General features: G+C 33.1%; 1 protein-coding gene across 3 annotated transcripts; it reads left to right on the top strand.

Annotated features, from left to right (window-relative positions):
• Nucleotides 1-229: 229 nt before the first annotated feature.
• Nucleotides 230-12,401, top strand: LOC111716945 (uncharacterized). 3 transcript variants are annotated; one of them, XM_023492459.1, is made up of 8 exons: nucleotides 230-378; nucleotides 1,230-1,273; nucleotides 3,489-3,648; nucleotides 5,602-5,785; nucleotides 6,843-7,306; nucleotides 7,552-7,869; nucleotides 8,199-8,347; nucleotides 11,455-12,401. In XM_023492459.1, the coding sequence occupies exons 1-8, from the start codon at nucleotides 324-326 to the stop codon at nucleotides 11,569-11,571; spliced, it is 1,491 nt and encodes a 496-aa protein (XP_023348227.1). In that variant the 5' UTR covers nucleotides 230-323; the 3' UTR covers nucleotides 11,572-12,401. The 3 variants fall into 3 exon arrangements, with proteins under 3 accessions (XP_023348227.1, XP_023348226.1, XP_023348225.1); XM_023492458.1 differs by having other exon boundaries at nucleotides 3,489-3,699; XM_023492457.1 differs by having other exon boundaries at nucleotides 3,489-3,705.
• The last annotated feature ends 759 nt before the right edge of the window (nucleotides 12,402-13,160 follow it).

The following is a 13,160-nucleotide window of genomic DNA, read 5'->3' as shown; positions in this document are numbered from 1 at the left end:
ACACCCTGTACAGTAAATATATTTAGTCTATAAATATAATGGACTGATGTTATTATTTACACAATTTATTTATGATATTTAAAAACTGTTGATAACTTACATGACTTTTGACTCACTGTATAAGTTACTCGTCTCGTGATACAAAGAAACAACATCTGCGCATATCAAATACTTCTGAGGTTTACATCTTATATCTGTCAGCTAAATGAAACAAACAGAAAACTGACTCTTTAACCTTTTATAATTCCAGATTCAAAATGTTTACACCAGACAATGAACCTTTAAAGAAGGATAGATAGACGTATAGACGGACAGAAAAAAGGATGCATAAAATGTTGTGGAATCATTGGTTTTGGATAACCTACTTTATCACAGCAGGTATATCATACAACTGTAAATATACTTGCTCAAAAAAATGTTTTAGCTAAGAGACCTTTTCATACTTTCTAAACCTTGGACAGTTATTTTTAACGGATATTTTTCCTAAAATACTGAATATTATTGAAAAATCAGAATGGTCTTTTGAATCAGGAATAATTGTTCTTGTTGAATTCCGGAATTTTGTCTGATATCCTGCATATATTTCAAATTCCGGACAAACTCCGGAATAACTTTCTAAAATTCTAGAAATCCGGGCTAATTTGAAACTAAGATTATTTTAAATTGTTTTCCAAAGGAATTGAGTCTTTGTCACAAACTATGATTTTCTAATCTCTATATCTTTGTAATCAAATGCCGTAGACCTTAGATATTTCAAACTATGAATTCTGTTAGATGAAAAAATCCAAGTTTGAAATAGCAAATGTTTACACCATCAGGTGGAAAAAATATAGGTATTAGAAAATCAGAGTTTGTTACAAAGACTTAATTCCTTTCCTCAGTATTTTAATAAAGCTTCTTCTTTTGTCTTAAAGATGAAATATTACTGTAAGAACTTGNTTCTCATACCGTAATGAGATCCCTTCTCTTGATCCAGTTCTATTCTAGATTCAGTCTTCTGATCCATACTTCTCATACCGTAATGAGATCCCTTCTCTTGATCCAGTCCTTAAATACCCGAGATCATGAAATTGCGAGTAAAAATGCGGGATAAAAATTCTCCCAAAATTGAATAAAATAAAATCAATCCCAGAATGCCGAAAAAAAAAATTATTGACTCACCCTGTAAATATCTTTTAGGCACCAGAGTATTTTTCTACCTTAACAAAAGATATTTTTTTACGTTGTAGGTTTTGTCGTGGCCGGGGTACTGTCAGTACCAGTCAAACAAAAGGTTAGTTCACGAATATTTTCATTTAGCTTTTTTTCTGAGGAGAGCGCAATCTGCAATACACTTAGATAAGCATTTATTCTTTTCATTGTTTGGAAAGTTTTATTTCGTTAATAAATACAATAAATTAAAATATAAAATTTCCATATAGTTATAATTAACTGCAATGTTTTCTTTTTCGTTTTTAATCAAGATTCTGGTATTTAATTATTTAAAACCCACAAAATGTTTTTTAAAAGAAAGTTTAATCAAATGGTATTTTTGTCACATTTTACTTAGTAATTAGTTGCAAAAATATTTGTTATTAAGTTTGAATTTTCTGGATTTTTCTCTGTTTCGACTCCCCAGAGCGTAACATAAAATTTTATTTCAGACACAAAACTTTTCATTCGTAAATAGTTTAAAGAAGGGGGAGGGGGGGGGGGACCGGGGGGGATTGACGAATAAATTTTCTTCCAATTAGTTAACTTAGGAGACGATTTTTTCTTTTTCTTTGTTATAATATTTTTTTCATCCATGTCTTGCGATTAAAATCTGTCGATCATGTCTTCAATGCCATGCTCCTTATTCTGTCTTCAGATCCATTCTCTTGAACATGTCTTGAGATCCATTCTCCTCATTCTGTCTTAAGATTCATTCTTCTTATTCTGTCTTAAGATCCATTCTCTTGAACATGTCTTGAGATCCATTATCTTGATCCTGTCTTGAGATCGATTCCCCTCATTCTGTCTTAAGATCCATTGTCTTGAACATGTCTTGAGATCCATAATCTTGATCCTGTCTTGTAATATACATTTTCTTCATCCTGTCTTGAGATCCATTCTCCTTATTCTGTATTAAGAATCATTCTCTTGATCCTGTCTTATGATACATTTTCTTCATTCTGTCTTGATATCCATTCTCCTCATTCTGTATTAAGAATCATTCTCTTGATCCTGTCTTGAGATCCATTCTCCTCATTCTGTATTAAGAATCATTCTCTTGATCCATCCATTATCTTGATCCTGTCTTATGATACATTTTCTCCATCCTGTCTTGAGAACCATTTTCCTCATTCTGTATTAAGAATCACTCTCTTCATCCTGTCTTGAGATCCATTCTCTTGATCCTGTCTTGTATTATACATTTTCTTCATCCTGTCTTGAGAACCATTTTCCTCATTCTGTATTAAGAATCATTCTCTTGATCCTGTCTTGAGATCCAATCTCCTTATTCTGTATTAAGGATCACTCTTTTGATCCTGTCTTGAGATCCATTCTCCTTATTCTGTATTAAGAATCATTCTTTTGATCCTGTCTTGAGATCCAATCTTCATATTCTGTATTAAGATCCATTCTCTAGAACATGTCTTGAGATCCATTATCTTGATCCTGTCTTGTATTATACATTTTATTCATCCTGTCTTGAGAACCATTTTCCTCATTCTGTATTAAGAATAATTCTCTTGATCCTGTCTTGAGATCCAATCTTCTTATTCTGTATTAAGGATCACTCTTTTGATCCTGTCTTGAGATCCATTCTCCTTATTCTATATTAAGAATCATTCTCTTGATCCTGTCTTGAGATCCATTCTCTTGATCCTGTCTTGTAATATACATTTTCTCCATCCTGTCCAGAGATCCATTCTCCTTATTCTGTATTAAGAATCACTCTCTTGATCCTGTCTTGAGATCCATTCTCTTGATCCTGTCTTGTAATATACATTTTCTCCATCCTGTCCAGAGATCCATTCTCCTCTTTCTGTCTTGAAATCCCTTTTTCCTCATCCTTTCTAAAGATCCATTCTCTTAATTCTCTCTTCCGATATCCATCGCCCCGATCCTGTTTTTCAGAACTCTACTCTTTATCTCTTTATCCTGCTTGCAGAGTCCTATTCTAGATTCAGTCTTCTGATCCATACTTCTCATACCGTAATGAGATCCCTTCTCTTGATCCAGTTCTATTCTAGATTCAGTCTTCTGATCCATACTTCTCATACCGTAATGAGATCCCTTCTCTTGAACCAGTCCTAAGATAAAAATTCTCTTCAATCTTTTTCATTGTTATACTGTCTAATATAATACTGAGTGCCTAGACTTAGATTATTTAGATTTCTTTCTTTCCCAGCGGAAATGTTTTCTAGACGTAATGTTACCATGACGAAAAGTTACTGAACAGGGTTGATGGAGGGGGGAGGAGGCTAGATCTCAGACTTTTTGTAAAAATTTAAATGTTTCAGGTTGACACAGAATTAAACTCAGATGAAAATTCAACTGTACAATCTCTCCTTTCCACCACAAACCCGGAGCAGGGTTTGGAGGAGAGCAAAACCATTCTCCCCTGGTTTGCGGAGAGGCTGGGGAATCTAGATGAAGAACGGAATGAGTTTCCAAGTTCAGGTTCTGGTAGTTTAGTTTTCAACACTCAGACAAGAAATACAGAATCTACAGGTACAGGTACAGGTACAGGTTTATGTACAGTTTAGGTATAAATACAGGTACAGATATAAGATACAGCTCAGGTACATTTTTAAAAGAAAAAGATACAGCTGCAGGTACGGATAGAGGTACTGGTATTGAAATAGATAAAGATACAGATAGGTCTAGGCTGGTTTTTAGGTCTGAAAGTTAAGAATCGTGTAGTGCTTATGTTTAGAGGTATAAAGGTTAAGGATGATTGTGTGGTTATGGTTTAGGTTTAGGTCTACAGGTTTAGGATTGTGTACTTAAGGTTTATATATATATATAGGTCTGAAGGTCTAGGATTGTGTACTTAAGGTTTATATATAGGTCTAAATATTTAGGATTGTGTAGTTAAGGTTTATATATATGTATACAGGTTTAGGATTGTGTAGTTAAGGTTTATATATAGGTCTAAAGGTTTAGGATTGTGTAGCTAAGGTTATATATAGGTCTAAAGGTTTATGATTGTGTAGTTAAGGTTTATATATAGGTCTAAAGGTTTAGGATTGTGTAGTTAAGGTTTATATATAGGTCTAAAGGTTTAGAATTGTGTAGTTAAGGTTTAAATATAGGTTTAAAGGTTTAGGATTATGTAGTTAAGGTTTATATAGAGGTCTAAAGATTTAGGATTGTGTAGTTAAGGTTTATATATAGGTCTAAAGGTTTAGGATTGTGTAGTTAAGGTTTATATATAGGTCTAAAGGTTTAGGATTGTGTAGTAAAGGTTTATATATAGGTCTAAAGGTTTAGGATTGTGTAGTTAAGGTTTATATATAGGTCTAAAGGTTTAGGATTGTGTAGAGTAGTTAACAACTAAGTTATGCCTGTCATAAACATTTATAGTTGAAGCTTGGAGTCAATTCACTTTCCTAGAAATCTAGAATTTATAGCGGTCCTGTCTTTTTTTACATCCAGGTCTATCAGTTAACTCAATCAAATAGGACTGGCTCTAAATGCCACACAGTGACACAAGCATCCAATAATATAGGACTCAAGCTTAGACTCTATACTCAACCAGGACCGGTTCTAAATGCCACACCGGGACACAAGCATCCAATAATATAGGACTCAAGCTTAGACTCTATACTCAACCAGGAGCGGTTCTAAATGTCACACAGGGACACAATCATCCAATCCAATCGTACCACAAGTTTACAGAATATCACCTTTTTGCTACATATCTGTCTATCTATCTCTCTATCTATCTATCTATCTATCTATCTATCTTTCTATCTTTCTATCTATCTATCTTTCTATATATCTTAATATCCCTAAATAGCTGTTAATCTAAGTATTTATCTGATTTTCTGTCGGTCTATCTGTCTGTTGATCTGTCTATCTGTCTGTCTATAAGTCTGTTTATATGTCTGTCTATCAGTCTGCCTGTCTGTCTGTCATCTGTCCGTCTATATGTCTTTCTATCCGTCTGTCTATCTGTCTGCCTATCTGTCTTCCTATCTGTGCGCCTATCTGTCTGTCTATCTGTCTTTCTATCTGTCTGTCTATCTGTCAGTCTATCTGTCTCTCTATCTGTCTGTCTATCTGTCTTTCTATCTGTCTATTTGTCTGTTTATCTGTCCTGTATATCTGTCTGTCTATCTGTCTGTCTATCTGTCTGTTTATCTGTCTGTCTATTTGATCTTGTAGAAGACATTTTTTTGTACGTAACAGGGTGAGTATAAATGAAAACTGGGATAAAAAATTGACAAATTCGCAGATTACTCACCCTGTTCTATCTAGTAGTGCAACAGTCAATCATGCCGAAACACGTCATGCACATCATAAAAGCAGTCATTGAACATTGATATATCAAGTTTCTCTAGAACTGATTCATTTTAAACCACAGCACTTAGTGTTTAAAGGTTATTAAACATACCATGACCATTTTAGAGCCCGGGACAGAAGTACCTGGACCGGAAAATTCATCAAAAGACTCAAAAAACCTGGAGAAAAGGTTTGATCCTAGCTCCGAGAGTGAAGTAGGATCGGAGAGGGACGGAAAAGCTCTAAATGTTCCGGTTCATATTAAAGTTTCCTCCGAGTATATATTATCTACTCTTCATCCAACCTTCAGGAAAATAAAATTATATTCTTTATCATTTTTTAATTGAAACCTGAAAGAGTCTCTCGATCATTTAATTATTATTAATCATTCTTTAATTGAAAGATTAAAGGGTATCTTGATGCAATACAATTGACCTCGTTTTTATAAAAATTACATGCTTAAAAATTTTTTTGATAAAGTTTTAAGAGAATATATAAAAAAGAGCATTATTACTTTTTGAACCTTTTATAAATAAAGGATTATAATCATTAACATTCGGATTATTGAAATCTGGAAGGGACACTTGGCTTAGTTTTAAGAGAACCATTAAACAATTAAAACCTCTAGAAATATGATGTGTATACGTTTCATTTCTTTTCTTTAAAAGTAATTCAATATATTTCTCTGGCAACGATAAGTAAGAAAATTGTCAAGATTCCTGATAGAGCACGAAGATACATTTTAAAATTTTCTTAGATAACAAGATAATATTGAGTAGTGATACAGTGAAAACCAGAAAACAGAGGAATTATCGTTGTCTACTGTTTTTTCTTCTATGAAATGTCACTTAGAATTCTGTAACTTGTAGTTTAACCAGTTCTTCAAGAAATGCACTAAAAAGCATTTGCGTCAATTTCAAATTAAAAAATTCTTAACGACATTTTAAAATTGTAATGAAGTACATAGACGACATTCATTCCACATAAATGGTTATCGCATAAATGAGTTAAGACCAATGACCTGTTTGCTATTTTACACTAAACTTTAAAAATCTTGGATCCATTTTCCTTTTCTATTAGAACTTTTCTGCCCACCCTCCCCCCTCCACACCCTTTTTAATTTCTTCTATTTGGTTTAATTTGACTAAAAACCTGGTCCGTCCTTTCTTTGTTGAAAGTTTCCGAGTGTTTCTGTTTATCTTTGATTACTGCTCTGCTCAATGAAGGGGAAAATTAAATATTAATAATTCTCACTTATTAAACTTAATTAAACTAATCAAACAAGGGACTGAAAAGTAAAATTTATTAAGCCTGATCCGAAAATGTTTGTTCAAGTTCTCTTAAAAACCACAATTTTATTTATTTAGTCCTACTCTGGGTAGGGTTGAGGGTCTACTAGTTCCAATGATAAGCGGATCCTTTACTCCAAGATGGAACTCCCCCTCCTCCTCCTCCGCCCCCAGCTCTAATCCATGGAGCAACCTAAACCAAACTCAGGGTGAAAACCCAACCAGTGATGCTCATTTGGCTTTTATAACCAACCCGAGTGATATTAAACCAAAGACGAGCGAGTTTAACTCTGGACTATCTGAACCTACAGGATATATATCATTAAAGGAAACCAACATGTCAACCAAACGCCCCAGGAAGGAAAGTGAAGACAATACACACAAAGAGATAATTCCCGAGATAAAGTTTAGCGTAAACCAAGATACACTAAACAGAACACTAATCCACGATCTCAAAACTAAATCCACGAACCGGAGGGAACCAGTTGAAAATAATTTATCGGAAACCCCGGATTCTTACGGAATCCTAAACAAAAATCCAGGAAAGCATGAAATACAAAAATCTGTGGAAACTTAAACAAATTTAAATATTATGAAATTGCGTCTATTTAGATATTTATGCTCCGTAGACCGTGGTTCCGATTTCCTTGAAAACAAGTCCTTTGTCCCCCCGCCTCGACCTTATATATAATCTACAATCTTCTCACTGGTTTATTTTAAACCAAATATCGTTTAAACATTTTAAAAAGAATTAAAAGAATTTGAAGTTATGACATGCAATGCTTAGTTTTGGAAGAAGATGTAAGCGACGACGATGAACCCAATCAATCCGAAAGAATTGAAGTGGCGCGAACCTCCGAGTCCCGAGAAATAAAACCGGGACGGATGGGTTCAGATGATCTTGGTAGATCACTAGATCTCCAGGCTGAGCTTCTAGAGGTTCCATCTCAGCAACTAGTTCCTCAACAAGAGTTAAGACTGGAAGGAGAGGGAGAGGATCGGATTACGTTTGAGATTGAACGAAGACGACGGACGAGTTTTTTGGATATCAGTAACGTTGTCGGGATAGCCTTAGGGCTTCTAGTCTTCCTTCTTATTCTCTCAGGTGAGAACTTCTTCATCTTTTAATCAAAAAGTTGAACTTTTTTCGTTCTTATAATCTTATAAATCTCTTATATTTCCCTTTTTTTAATTTTATGTACCAATCAATTACAAAGGTTTTCGAGACACAGACATTTTGAATTTACAGGACACTTAATATATGTCAATTTAAAGGTAGAATAAAGGCGGAACACAATTAAAAAATCCCATCTACCGGAATTTCCAACATTCAACTATTTGTTTGTGGCAAAGGCCCAATTAATTTTTCCCAGTTATGACACCATGAAAATGTCCAAATGAGAAATCAACTTTTAAAATATTCCCTTTATGTAGGAGTAGCAGGTGGATTACTGTACAGACGACAGTACAGTCAGAAGAGACAAGGAGAGAGATTTTCTAATTTTGATTCGAGTAGTTTCGCGGGCAGTGATACATTCAATACCATCAGCTATGCTGACTGTGCTGGGTTAGAGGTTAATAAGGTAATTATTTTTAAACTTAAAAAAAAAATATTTTCTTAAACTTTAAAAAAAGGTATTTTCTTAACACTTTAAAAAAAAGTTATTTTCTTAACACTTTAAAAAAAGTTATTTTCTTAATACTTTTTTCTTTTTTGAAAATGTACAGCTCTCTCTTTCCGGTGTAAGTTTCGTAAATGCGCAACCAAGATATTTTGTTAAAAAAAATTCCCAGAGTTTTGAATCATTCCTATAATTACAAAAAGCATGTCATTTAACCGTTTGCCTCTGTTTTTGACCTAGAAATTCCTTACTATCAATTTCTGGGGGCCGCGGCGTCTCCCGTGGGGAAACTATATGAGGGCACCCCCCTCAGTCTCCACTAAACCACACTGTTTCTTCGGTCAGAATACTGCAGATCACTACGATACGCACTGAAAGCTTAGTTTAGGGTGCCCCCTCCCCACAGTGGGGTATAATGGGGGGGGGTCAGCCAAAATGATTTTATTTCATAAACCTCTTATTTATGTCAAATAATGCTTGGCAGCTTAAGAATTTTTTTTATAGAAGTCTCTAAGTGTTTTAAATGTTATGTTTTAGTTAAGAATTTCGATCAAAAACCCGCTATATCATCGAAAACTCTTAAAGTAGGATTTTTCAACACGCTACTCTGATTAAATTTAGGTTTTGGCGTGCTGCTGGCGCCCCTAAATCTTTTCTATATGGTTGTAGGAATCAATTTATATATTAAGATTATCCCGAAACTCCTGTGCTTTTACTATGAAATATATGCTTTTTCTTCCAAAAAGCTCACTGTTACAAAGACGACATCTGAATATATTTCGAGTTTACAGGATCCTTTCAAGGATAAATATGTGAACGGGAAAAGTAATTATAAATATTGAAATCTGTATTTGTAAATGAAAGGATTATCAGAATATATTTATTCTGTCCATTCTCACCATGGAGCACAAGACAAATGCATTTTAAGAGGAGTATTGTGACAAAAACTAGTCACCCCTCCCCCATGACCCCCTAAAATACCCCACTGTGCCCCCCCCCACTTTGTAAATGTAAATTGTATATGTTTAATAAGAACAGCGTGTAATAAGTTTGGAAAAACTTTACCAACATTTCCTGACATTTCTATTGATATTTTTTACCTTTTCTATCTTTTATTCAGATAATCACGTTTCTCCAATATATTGGTTTTCAGATATATTAATGGATTGACCCATAAAATATATCAAATATATAAACAATAATATATACATTACGGTTACAAATGAATATATTTAATGACATGTTTCACCAGTTCTATGCCAATGATATAATTCATCCAGGAACTATAATATGTGGTCCAAGAATTGGAAATGTAAAAAGAACTGACCAAAAAAAAACACTTTTAATGGATGTTTTTTAGGATAAAAAGATTTCTAATTTGTTTTAATCTTTCCAGTGAAATAATTACTGCTGTCTCTTGTGCAGTGCACATCGAACTTAACAATTACGCTTTTTTAAATGTAAATTTTTATGATGGTTATTAAATCGTCATTCATTTTTTTTTCATACATTTTAACTTTTGACAGGGGTTTCTCAATAAAGTTTCAGACAAAAAAGATTTACATATGATTTTTTAATAAAAAAATTGCTTCAGAATGCGTTAACAGCTTTTTCTCTTTAGATTCAATTTTGCAAGATTTATTTTAAAATATAATTTAATTTGTATTTTAAAAGAAAATGGTAGATTTAAAACAAAGCTGGAAAAGCTAGAGTTGCCGGAATTCGATATTTTAGTCGTTTTTCATGAATAAGGTTGAAGGCACAGCACTGCACCCTGCTTATATATTCTAACTGAGAATTCTGAATTCTATTTGATGAAAAAAAAACTCAAAGCCCTGGAATACAGGAAAATGCAATGATTAATTATTCAAAGTCCAATTTTGTATTCTATCATAATCCAACACAATCTTAAATCCTTTAAACAACTTCAAAATAATCCTTGAATCTTGAATCCTTATTCTAGAATATAATCCTTGAATCTTGAATCCCTTTTCTAGAAAATAATACTTGAATCTTGAATCCCTATTCTAGAATAAAATCCTCGAATCTTGAAACCCTATTCTAGAATATAATCCTTGAATCTTGAAACCCTATTCTAGAATAAATCCTTGTTTCTTGAATCCTCATTCTAGAATAAAATCCTTAAAATCTTGAATCCCTATTCTAGAAAATAATCCTTGAACCTTGAATCCCTATTCTAGAATATAATCCTAGGTCTTTGAATCCCTTTTCTTGAAGAAAATTCTTTAATCTTGTATACCTATATAATCCTTGTTTCTTGAATCCCTATTCTAGAATTTAATCGTTGAATTTCTAATCCTCATTCTAGAATAAAATCCTTAAAATCTTGAATCCCTATTCTAGAATATAATCCTTGAATCTTGAATCTCTATTCTAGAAAATAATCCTTGAATCTTGCATCCCTATTCTAAAATAAAATTCTTGTTCCTTTAATCCCTATTCTAGAATATAATCCTTAAATCTTGCATCCCTATTCTAGAATAAAATTCTTGTTCCTTTAATCCTTATGCTAGAATATAATCCTTAAATCTTGAATCTCTATTCTAGAATAAAATCCTTGAATCTTGAATCTCTATTCTAGAATTCAAAGTCAACAATTCTTCTATCCACATACTTTATTTTCTCCCAAATATTCGATTTGAATAAATTGGATTGCATTTTGGATTTATCTACGTACTCCTCAATATTTATTGATCGGGATGAAAACTGTTCAAGTATCACTCACATAATGAACATAATTCTAAATTGATCTGAAACATTTTGTGTAATTTGTCAATTTTTGCTACTTCTTGTTAAACGGAACTAATTACTCGCCCCAAATTCTAATTTTTGATCAAATCCAAGGTATAAGCTTCATCAGGTTGCAAAGATATAGAGATGAGAAAATTCGAGTTTATAGCGAGTGTTCATGTCCTATACATGCCGCTTCATGCGGCTCAAAGTTAATAATATTCATATTTTGTTAATGACTTTAATTAAATACATGTTAGCTAATTAAAACATTGCAGGTTTCATTTTAAAACCCTAAAACTATTATGTCTTTTTAGGATAATTCGAGTGAAGAACTTTACAGCTTAGACAACGATTCTTTTCTCAACAGTTTAGAAGCTATGACATTCTCATCACCAGGGGATACCTGGGATACCAGGCATACAAACCTATAGGATACCTGGGATACCAGGCTTACAAACCTATAGGATACCTGGGATACCAGGCTTACAAACCTATAGGATACCTGGGATACCAGGCATACAAACCTATAGGATACCTGGGATACCAGGCATACAAACCTATAGGATACCTGGGATACCAGGCATACAAACCTATAGGATACCTGGGATACCAGGCTTACAAACCTATAGGATACCTGTCATACCAGGCTTACAAACCTATAGGATACCTGGGATACCAGGCATACAAACCTATAGGATACCTGGGATACCAGGCTTACAAACCTATAGGATACCTGTCATACCAGGCTTAAAAACCTACAGGATACCTGGGATACCAGGCTTACAAACCTATAGGATACCTGTCATACCAGGCTTATAAACCTATAGGATACCAGGGATACCTGCAGGCTTACAAACCTATAGGATACCTGGGATACCTGCAGGCTTACAAACCTATAGGATACCTGGGATACCAGGCATACAAACCTATAGGATACCTGGGATACCTGCAGGCTTACAAACCTATAGGATACCAAGGATAACAATGGTACTACTGAGATACTTTAATGTTGAAAATATCTAAATTAACCGAGTTTATAAAGTTTTAAACCCTGAGATTTGTAAGTCTTTGATGGCACGATTAGGGATGAAATTACCCTTTATAAAACTCCGAATCGTGAGGATGGATTTGATGTCATGAATTCTGTATTTTTTTCATCATCCTTGTGCTTTATGCGGGAAATTATTGTGATACGTGTTCTGGAAACCCAAAACGCATGAATATTGACATAATGTTTTGAATCATAAAATTGAAATATTTGTTTTTTTTGTATCGAATTTTAATGTCGTTTATATTTTCGTATGATGATCTCAAATTAGGTTTATAATCTATATTTTTTTTAGTTTTTTTCGTATTTAGTCGTAAATTTGAGTTTTGGCCGGCTAGTGACTTTTTCCAGCTTTAATGTATAAATAAATGAGCATATCAATATTACTCAAAAATAGTCTATTCAATTAGTTATTGAAAAAAATCTTAAAAATACTACGGTAAGTTTTATTTTAATTTTCAAGAGCTTTTAACCTCGGTATTGCAAATGATTATTCGAAAAGTAATACCCTGGTAACTTTTATTTCACGATTTTTAGTCGATGTACTAGATTTATTTTTATATGTGTTTCGTGATGAGATTTGGATTTTTGACTTTAATTATCTGAATTAGGCAAACCAAAATTCGAGTAACTTTGCTGTATACATGAGCTTCAATTTCAAAACAAAATGACATTAGATGATCGTAAGTAAAATTATCTTATAATCAGTATTATTCCTAGATATTATAGATGTGTTATTACTTATGTATCATGAAAATATTTCAACAGTTCTATGTGATGTAAATATTAATATAATTATCAAATATAATATTTTTAATTAATATCTCTAAACATACTTAAACTTACGCAGTGCAAGGTTTATGGTGTTCAATAAAAAAATACTAGAAAAAAGAATGAAAATAATTGTTGTAATTTTTTTAAATATGAAAAATTTCTATGCATTTTGCGTCTTTCTTTCTGCACTAAACGCTA

Source organism: Eurytemora carolleeae, unplaced genomic scaffold (genome assembly GCF_000591075.1).
Source record: "Eurytemora carolleeae unplaced genomic scaffold, Eaff_2.0 scaffold2266, whole genome shotgun sequence".
In the NCBI taxonomy this organism is placed as follows: Eukaryota; Metazoa; Arthropoda; class Copepoda; order Calanoida; family Temoridae; genus Eurytemora; species Eurytemora carolleeae.
This window is presented reverse-complemented; position numbering and strand designations above follow the sequence as displayed.